This window comes from Uranotaenia lowii, chromosome 2 (assembly GCF_029784155.1).
Source record: "Uranotaenia lowii strain MFRU-FL chromosome 2, ASM2978415v1, whole genome shotgun sequence".
In the NCBI taxonomy this organism is placed as follows: Eukaryota; Metazoa; Arthropoda; class Insecta; order Diptera; family Culicidae; genus Uranotaenia; species Uranotaenia lowii.
This window is the reverse complement of record NC_073692.1, coordinates 372,313,956-372,324,633: the sequence shown is the minus strand read 5'-3', so window position 1 is coordinate 372,324,633 and position 10,678 is coordinate 372,313,956. Positions and strand designations below refer to the sequence as shown.

Here is a 10,678-nt window from a genome sequence, read left to right as displayed (position 1 = left end):
TCTTTGATGTAATAAAAAATGTCATTGTGTACTCACGCGATAATCCATAGTAATTGGAACTTGGAAACATCTTCCAGCTAACAGCTAACTTACTAATCCGGTTGGGAAACACTCAGACTCTCTGAAAAAATCCATTAATTAGATTGTTTTCAGAAGATTTTTTCAATGAAAATTTGATGAAAATGAAAACAACAATTACAAACAAAAGACTTAAAATGACAAAAATTAACAACAAAATTATGGAGAATGAGGAAAATAGTCAATATAACAAAAAAACAACTTTAACGTCAAAAACATGATAAGAAACAATACAAAATGAAGAAAAATTGCGAAAAACTGACTAAAAACTATGTTAATGATAACAATAATAATCTTTTTAGTAATAGGTTTGGATTTGGATTAGGATTTGAAGGAATGTTTGACATCATCAATTCGAAATAACTGATTTGGTCAATTGCCCACCTCCGACCCTTGGGGTACCAATGGCTATACGTGTATGTGGGAAAAATAAGCATTTTACCAAAACTTGTAAAAAATCTTCTTTATAAAGTTTGTATATCTTTGGAGGTTCAAAATTTTGTACAAGATAACGGTTAAAAATTTAGAAAAAATGTAGATCAGATTAGGAAACAACTACTTGATAGACAATCAGACATCAAAAATTTGTATACATAGTCTTTGTATTAATGAACTGACAAAAAATACACTTTTTTCTAGGAATTTTGCAAAAAAAAAATTTAGGAAATCCATATTGCCATTTTTGTTGAGTCATGGATCATCATTTTATCAGTTTGGAATTATTTGAGCTCCCTGAAGCCAAGAACCATGTGGCTCCAGGAAAAAAAACCAAAAAGTTCAGTTGAATTTCATGAAAGCTTAAATGGAAGTTTTCTAGCTTTGAGATGGGCTTCGTTCAGAGGGTCATAACAGCGAACCAAAAAAAAGCGAAAGTTTAGCAATGATTCAGATCAACAGCATAAACTCAGCGAATTCTGTTTTATTTGCAGAAATAGAAAATTTGGGTTTTATTAATCTGGTTTTTGTTTTTTGTTTCTTCCAAATTCTGGGTATGATCTTTAGAAACAACAGCAATTTCATGTAATTCAAAATTAGAAGCATTTATATCCAAAAACTTGGTAAAAAGACTAATTTTGTTAAAAAAAATCAAATTGATCATTAATTTTTTAAATATCTAGGAATCGTTCTAAAAAAAAGTTGGGAAGACAATCGTTTTCCAGATCTTTAAATATGAAAAACTGTGTATAAAACTCTAAAGATCTCAGTGAATAAATAAATTTGAAACTAAGAATTCACCTAAAAATTTCAAATAATAACGTCAAAACGGTTTCAATATATGCAAGCCACTAAACACTATAAGGATCCTTGGAAATAGCTATACAATTTTTAAGAGAGGTTGTTCAAAAGTTTGTATTTCAAATTTAATAAATAGGTTAGTACTTATTCTAACAAATAAACTTCAAACGATCCCGGATTTCTTTCGGGAGCATTCGAACCATTGATATGACTTTGAAAGATTCAGATTTTAGATTTGATGATATTACACATTCAACAACAATAGCATATTCCACCAAAAATTGTTTTCAGAGAAATGAACTGAATATAAACAGTTTTACTTGATATGGATTCTGAGAAGTTCAAGAAATACAAAATTCCTAAATCATTTTCAAAAAAGAAGGGAGTATTGTGTCTCTGATTTTAATGCATGTTACAGAAAAAAGTGGGAACTCGATATGTTGAACATTTGTAACATTTGATCCCATTTGAGCACATAAACTGTAGCTTTAAAAAAAGGAAAAGATTTTTCGCTCGAGTTTTCGTATATTTCTACGAAACTTTTTTTGATAACCATGACCAGAACTTAGTTTTTATGGAATATTTGAATCTTAAATGGAAAATTAGAATTCAAACAAATTTTAATTTAAAAATAATGAATGATCAAGAAAAAAATGTAAATTCAAGGTAGTAGTTTACAGAATAAAGTAACACTGTAAAGAAATTTAGTTTTTATTTAAAATGCAGAATCAAAAAATTGGTATAAAAAATTAAGCATAAGAAACTTTAATCTCTTTCTTATCGATGCTTAATGTTGAAGTCCATATCTATCCATTATGTAAAAAACAACCTGCATAATTGAGGATTGATATCAAACGATTAAGTGTTTCTTTTGCATTGAAACATATTGATAAAGCTCGAAGAACAAAATTGAGTTACCCTGCAAGGCATGGCAAAAGTTCACAAAATTTAATTTCTAGATGGATAAAAATTCATTGAAATCTATGTAGTTTCATAATCTCTTTTTTATCCTAACAACTTTTGAAAGGCTTCTTTCGCAAAATTATTGATAAAAATTTCACATGACTCCTCTTTCAAGCCGACCGACTGAAATCTTCCAAATGTAAATCAAAACATTTGCAAATATCTCACTTAGCGAAACAGCTTAAAAGTATAAAAAAGGTGTAAAAAAATTCTTATAAAATATGATTAGTTAACATTTTAATAAACAAAAAATAAACAAACAATAAATAGGTAAACAAAAAACAGTTCCATATTTGTAACATATTTATGTCCGTTTATAAGCTTATGATGAACCATGCGGCTCCACCAGAACAGACCGAGCGAAAATTCTCCTTCCGATATTGCATACAAGCTTGAACGGAAGCACTCGAAAGCTTTATTTCTCATACTGAAAATTTCGACTTTTTTCCAAAGTCGAACTTTTCCCGCTGCGATGTTTTCGATCAACTGAGTGCTATCACGCGAATTCAGGAAAAAATGCAATTTGAGGATTCAATTAAACACGAATTTATGAATTGAGGATTCCAAATTTCTCATGTTCAACTTAACCCAATGTTTAGCCAAAAAAGTTTTGAATTTACAACCGATGAATAAAAAAAAATTAGGGTTAGAATTTGGAAAAAAAACTTCTTTATTTTGAAATCGATTTAGCAGAAATTAATTAGATATTCAAAAATATTTTGGAAGCTTAAACTAAAATTAGTAGTAGGAAATAATAAGCGAAATTGATCCACAAAATGTTAAGATGAGAATTCTAGATGCGTAGGTGAAAAGAAGAATTTAAAAAGATTTACGAACTGTTATTTTAAAACACGTTGTTATTAGTTCTAGAGTTCCAGAATTTTAAAAATAAACATTTTCAGCCTTAAAAATTGTGTAGGTCATGGTTAAGATATAATTTGACCGGCTCGTCTATAAAATGAGAGAGAAAAATAAAAGGGGAGCTAACTCCATAAGCTTTTTTTTAAATTCCACCTACCAGTAAGCTTTTTCCTTCGCTCTTTCGCGATCGCTCTCCTAGCCTTTTTCTTGGGGGAGAAACTCGTCGCTCCCCATTTCTCATCTTCCTCCAACAAAAACAACAACAACAATAGGCATTCCTATACACAGCAATTCGCATTCGTTTCGAAAGACAGCGCAATAAAATCGTCTTATCACAAAACGTCCGTCGGCCTTCGGTAGTTCGGTAATAATTTCGCAAAGTACTCGCGGCGTGTGACAGTAGCTTAGTGTACTCTGGTTGATTTGTCAACATCATCAAGTGTCAATCTGGACACGCCGCGATTCAAGTGGACAATTCGTAGGAATCTTCCGGCTGGAAACCAAACTACAGGTGTCAGATCTCTCGCTCGTTATCAGTTTTTTTTTCTGCGGGCGGGTTCACTAGACAAAAATCCTCCCGAGGAAAGAGAGATCCATCCTACGTAGAAGAGAGTCAGTTAGTCAACACATGCTGTTTGGCTATTTTGTTTCCACTCGTTTCTCCTGTGTTCTTCTTTGCAGTTTTCGGTAATTGCAATTCTTCCTCGCTTCGTTGCACTTAACCTTATTGAATTTCGGTTGCGTTTACTTTCACTTTCGGTTCGGTTTTTTGTGCGAGAAGTTTTCGATTGTCCGTCGGTCATTTTCCAGTGTTTTTAGTGATAAGTGATAAATGAAGCACTCATCAAAGTGTCATTGAGCTGTTTTGGGAAGTTCTTTTTTGATTTTTAGTGATCTAGTGATAGTCCAATAACTATTTGATGATCCCAACATGGAATTTCTGGGTCGCACTCAACGAGTGATCACCAGAACGATTCCAAGAAGGTTTCGACTGTGGAGGCGAAGTGAATCCGAGAATCTTCTCCTGGAGGAAAGTGATGAACGTGAGTATCGAAATATCAATTTTATTTGATTTCATATGTCTATATCTATCTAGTGGGAATTTGTCAACAAATCAAAGTGCTGTAGGTACGCACTACACTTGACGGGTTTCTCTGTCTGTGATGGCGCGTTCTAAAATTAGAACCCCCTATTCGATGACCACGGTACACAATCTTTCTTATAAGAAGGGGAATCGAACAAAATTTGCGACTCCCCATCTTCTTGGCCTTCTTCAATGGGGGACAATTTTCAGTAGCATGCATATTGACGGGGTTTGTTTACATTAGGACGTCTCAGCGTTATTTTATTTTGATTGAAACTTTCTCGGAAGCCATATCTCCTCGAATCTGGTGTCATCAGATTCTGCTGATGTTATTGTTTTCTATTCTCGTCTACTAGTGTCATTTTGCATCAATGCGGTGGGCAGAACATAGTTGAGATTTGTTAGGATGATTCGAAGAATTTTTGAATCGAAAATTTTATTAGCTGCGTCACAGGTTTTAAGGAATATTGAACAACTTTGGTCGAATTTTCAAGTTCACAAATAATCAAATAAAAGCATCATTTTCATAATTTGAAAAACTGAAAAATGGTTTCTCGAAAAATTTCAATTAGAGATGTAACTACTAATAAATCGGCGAACAAATATGTTTTTTGCTTTTGGTCAGAACTACCTTATCAAGCAACAAAACAGTAGGGGAGAGTGGGGTATCTTGGGCCGCTTTTTTTCTTTTTTTCATAACTTCTTCATTATCTATATATATAAAAAAGCAATTTCTGTGGGTTTGTTTGTTTGTTTGTTTGTTTGTCCTCTATAGACTCAGCCGTCTTAAGAGCTAGAAAGCTGAAATTTGGCATGGATGCTCATTAGGACCAGGAATGATGAAAAATGTTTTAAAAATGTGTTAACATTAATGTTTTTTATACGAATTATTAAAATAACACTACCTACTTAGCCTAATGAATTAACCTACTACAATTTCAACTCACGGATGATTTCATGCTCAGAAACGAAGCACCTCTCTCCAAATCTAAAAATATAATTTTGAAATTTAACATCTAGGGTTTCCATGCATACTTTATCGTTGACTTCAGTTGTTCTCGCCCAGGGGGGGGGGGGCAATTCAATGATCATCTTCAGGATTTTATTTTGAATGCGTTGGAGCTGCAGCTTGTGTATCTGGGCGCAGTCTTTCCAAATGGGGACGGCATATTCAATCACCGGATATATTATTTGCTTATCTACAGACAATTGATTTTATAAGCTTAACTTGGAAGCTCTACATATCAGCGTGTACAGGGAACGAATCAATATGTTGCATTTTGATACTATTTTATCCATGTGGGATTTAAATATCAGGTGACTGTCAAGCGTAAGGCCTAGATATATCACTTCGGATGACCAATCGATAGCGGAGTTGCCAAGCCGAATTTTTACGTTATTCGCAGGAATAGGTTTGGGTGATCTCGAGTGCGGAAACAAGATGGTTTGGGTCTTTGCAGCATTGATAACAATTTTCCAGTTGTTATAATATTGCGCCAGAGCGTCGAGACCTTCCTATAAACTGCGTGTTAATGTTCGGATAATACGACCCTTGTACATAATTGCTGTGTCATCAGCAAACTGAGACAATATACCTCCGCCAGTGAGTGGTAGGATGTCGGCTGTGTAGATATTGTACAGAACGGGTCCTAGGATACTTCCTTGGGGAACACCGACCACGATGGAGTATGGTTCGGAACATACACCATTTAGGTAGACTCGGAACGCTCGTCCAGTGAGATAGTTTTTAATGATCTTAACAAGATACATTGGAAAATTGAATCGCTGCAGCTTGAACACCAAAACCATCGTGCCATACGTTGTCAAATGCCTTTTCGATGTCTAGGAGGGCTATTCCTGTTGTTTTGGACACAAATCGATTTCGCTGTATGATATTGTGAACTCGAGTGAGTTGATGGATTGTAGACCTTCCCTTTCGAAAACCAAACTGCTCTTCAGGAAGTATATTGTTTGTGCTTTGGACTGTTTTTTTTTTTTTCTAAGTTTAGATATGGAAGAGAGAAAGCTGATAGGGCGACAGCTCTTGGGAATAGAAGGATCGTTTCCCGGTTTTAAAACTGGGATAACTTTAGCTAATTTCCACATAGAGGGAAAGTAGCTTAATTCAAAGCACCGATTAAATATTTTGGCTATAAAATCATATTGTTTATTGTTTATTGTTTATTGTTTATTGTTTATTGTTTATTGTTTATTGTTTATTGTTTATTGTTTATTGTTTATTGTTTATTGTTTATTGTTTATTGTTTATTGTTTATTGTTTATTGTTTATTGTTTATTGTTTATTGTTTATTGTTTATTGTTTATTGTTTATTGTTTATTGTTTATTGTTTATTGTTTATTGTTTATTGTTTATTGTTTATTGTTTATTGTTTATTGTTTATTGTTTATTGTTTATTGTTTATTGTTTATTGTTTATTGTTTATTGTTTATTGTTTATTGTTTATTGTTTATTGTTTATTGTTTATTGTTTATTGTTTATTGTTTATTGTTTATTGTTTATTGTTTATTGTTTATTGTTTATTGTTTATTGTTTATTGTTTATTGTTTATTGTTTATTGTTTATTGTTTATTGTTTATTGTTTATTGTTTATTGTTTATTGTTTATTGTTTATTGTTTATTGTTTATTGTTTATTGTTTATTGTTTATTGTTTATTGTTTATTGTTTATTGTTTATTGTTTATTGTTTATTGTTTATTGTTTATTGTTTATTGTTTATTGTTTATTGTTTATTGTTTATTGTTTATTGTTTATTGTTTATTGTTTATTGTTTATTGTTTATTGTTTATTGTTTATTGTTTATTGTTTATTGTTTATTGTTTATTGTTTATTGTTTATTGTTTATTGTTTATTGTTTATTGTTTATTGTTTATTGTTTATTGTTTATTGTTTATTGTTTATTGTTTATTGTTTATTGTTTATTGTTTATTGTTTATTGTTTATTGTTTATTGTTTATTGTTTATTGTTTATTGTTTATTGTTTATTGTTTATTGTTTATTGTTTATTGTTTATTGTTTATTGTTTATTGTTTATTGTTTATTGTTTATTGTTTATTGTTTATTGTTTATTGTTTATTGTTTATTGTTTATTGTTTATTGTTTATTGTTTATTGTTTATTGTTTATTGTTTATTGTTTATTGTTTATTGTTTATTGTTTATTGTTTATTGTTTATTGTTTATTGTTTATTGTTTATTGTTTATTGTTTATTGTTTATTGTTTATTGTTTATTGTTTATTGTTTATTGTTTATTGTTTATTGTTTATTGTTTATTGTTTATTGTTTATTGTTTATTGTTTATTGTTTATTGTTTATTGTTTATTGTTTATTGTTTATTGTTTATTGTTTATTGTTTATTGTTTATTGTTTATTGTTTATTGTTTATTGTTTATTGTTTATTGTTTATTGTTTATTGTTTATTGTTTATTGTTTATTGTTTATTGTTTATTGTTTATTGTTTATTGTTTATTGTTTATTGTTTATTGTTTATTGTTTATTGTTTATTGTTTATTGTTTATTGTTTATTGTTTATTGTTTATTGTTTATTGTTTATTGTTTATTGTTTATTGTTTATTGTTTATTGTTTATTGTTTATTGTTTATTGTTTATTGTTTATTGTTTATTGTTTATTGTTTATTGTTTATTGTTTATTGTTTATTGTTTATTGTTTATTGTTTATTGTTTATTGTTTATTGTTTATTGTTTATTGTTTATTGTTTATTGTTTATTGTTTATTGTTTATTGTTTATTGTTTATTGTTTATTGTTTATTGTTTATTGTTTATTGTTTATTGTTTATTGTTTATTGTTTATTGTTTATTGTTTATTGTTTATTGTTTATTGTTTATTGTTTATTGTTTATTGTTTATTGTTTATTGTTTATTGTTTATTGTTTATTGTTTATTGTTTATTGTTTATTGTTTATTGTTTATTGTTTATTGTTTATTGTTTATTGTTTATTGTTTATTGTTTATTGTTTATTGTTTATTGTTTATTGTTTATTGTTTATTGTTTATTGTTTATTGTTTATTGTTTATTGTTTATTGTTTATTGTTTATTGTTTATTGTTTATTGTTTATTGTTTATTGTTTATTGTTTATTGTTTATTGTTTATTGTTTATTGTTTATTGTTTATTGTTTATTGTTTATTGTTTATTGTTTATTGTTTATTGTTTATTGTTTATTGTTTATTGTTTATTGTTTATTGTTTATTGTTTATTGTTTATTGTTTATTGTTTATTGTTTATTGTTTATTGTTTATTGTTTATTGTTTATTGTTTATTGTTTATTGTTTATTGTTTATTGTTTATTGTTTATTGTTTATTGTTTATTGTTTATTGTTTATTGTTTATTGTTTATTGTTTATTGTTTATTGTTTATTGTTTATTGTTTATTGTTTATTGTTTATTGTTTATTGTTTATTGTTTATTGTTTATTGTTTATTGTTTATTGTTTATTGTTTATTGTTTATAAAAAAAACCATCTGACGTAAATGTCTTAATGGTTTACTTAATCTAGGTCTATCTTGACATACATTCAAAGTTTTCTTATTAGTTAGTTCTTAATTAATCACTTATGCTGGATTCGATCAAGCGTTTAAAGGTTGCAGTTGAGACATTAAAGTCAAAGAGAGCATAATTGCGTAAGAAGCTTACTTTGCAGAACGCAGGGGGTCATTGCTACCATAGCGCATATTTCTTGATTCCAGTGATAGCCAGTCACGATTTCGCAGGGTTCTTTCTGGAGCATAAATATGACAGCGCGAAAGTATCCAAGAACAATCGATTTCGTTTTTGAGAATTTTCGCCACAAACAGTGATTGGCTAATATCATGGCGATTCGACAGCGTGTGGAGGCCAAGCAAAGCGCAGCGTTGTGCATAAGGTGGCAGATTTCAGGGTTATCCCACGGTAGATCACGCAGAGCATAAAGTACGAATTTGAACCGCTTCAAAACGCGCCACCCATGTAGTTTCGAATGGCCACCACACCAGATTTGCAGATTCTAATATTGAACGAACCAGGCAGCAATACAGAGATCGTAGACAAACAGGATCTGTAAATTCTTTACTCAGACGTATGACAAACCCCAGCATTCGATTGGCCTTTTCAAGTGTAGCAGAGTAGTGTCCCTTGAATGTCATATGACTGTCCAAAACAACGCCAAGGTCATTTATTTGATTAACACGATGTAGAAGTTCGCCCTGGATATAATAGTCGTACAAAAATGGAAGTTTCTTGCGTCCAAATGTTATGATACAGCACTTAGAAACACTTAAGGCCAGTAGGTTGATAGCACACCAGTTCACTACTGTATCGAGGAATTGCTGTAGTATCTGACAATCTGCCAAACTTTTAACGTTCAGAAAAATTTTCAAAACTTCCACGTACATAAGTACTCCGCATCCAAAAAGCAGCATATTAATATCATCGCTGAACAGGGTGAAGAATAAAGGGCCCAAATTACTTCCTTGTGGTACTCCTGAAGTCGGAATGAAATCTGAAGATTCAGATGTTCCGATTTTAACAGCAAGACGACGATTTGTTAAATAGCTCCTGATCCACGCACAAAATCTCTCAGATATGTTCTACTATTAAGTAGCTTGAGTTCTATGTTAAAAGTATTGTCGAAGCCAGGGGCCTTTATATTCTTCGTCGCTTTCATAAAAGTCATTCAGTTTATCCTCAGCCTTCAACGATATCAGAAGTGTTTTTTCTCTCGATATTTTGACAAAAGGCTAATGATCAGTTTTGTCTGAAGTGGTGTTAAAATACTGTGGTGCTCGCGATGAGCCCATCGCCCGGGAATTATCCCGGTAGGACTGTTCTGCAATGTTTAGACCGAGAGAAACTACACGGCCGTTTGTATTATCTGACCCTGAAAGCTTGAGACGGATACGAGTTGCCGAAAAACCTCTTCGTGATATCGCGATTCAAAACGGAACATGTTGGGACTATTGAAGGAGGCTTTATTGAAAGGAGGAATAATTGGTACGTGTTGAAAGAGAGAAATAAAGATCAAGTTTGGTTGCTTGCAAAAATTACTCAACTTGGTAATGGTACTCCAATCTTGATTGGTCGCCATCCTCATTTCAATTAGAGAAAACTCGTTGTTACCTGTAGAGATGTAGATGGCATGTCCGACGAAGAACTCCTGAGAGAACTAACACCGCAAAAAATAATTGACGTCAGGTGTATAACAAAAAAAACTACCTCGGGGATTGTAGGTATATCGACACACTACACAATTAACAGTACAGTTGTCCCTGAATATTGAAACTTTGGATTGTTGAGAGTCCGTACCCGTACATATTACCCACAACCCCTTCTTTGACGCCAGTGCTTAAAGTATGGTCACCCAAAAGTAAAATGGCAACAACAGACACGTACGTGTAAAAACTGCTCTAAGTCACATGAAACAGAAGAGGATTGTACTTCAC

General features: G+C 30.9%; 1 protein-coding gene across 1 annotated transcript in view; it reads left to right on the top strand.

The window, feature by feature from the left end:
• The first annotated feature begins 3,479 nt into the window (after positions 1-3,479).
• LOC129748323 (probable phospholipid-transporting ATPase IA) overlaps positions 3,480-10,678 on the top strand; it is a 329,089-nt gene continuing 321,890 nt past the window's right edge. The window contains exon 1 of the mRNA XM_055742881.1: positions 3,480-4,181. Coding sequence (XP_055598856.1) covers positions 4,070-4,181 — 112 coding nt within the window. The 5' untranslated portion in view covers positions 3,480-4,069. The remainder of the gene's footprint in view (positions 4,182-10,678) is intronic.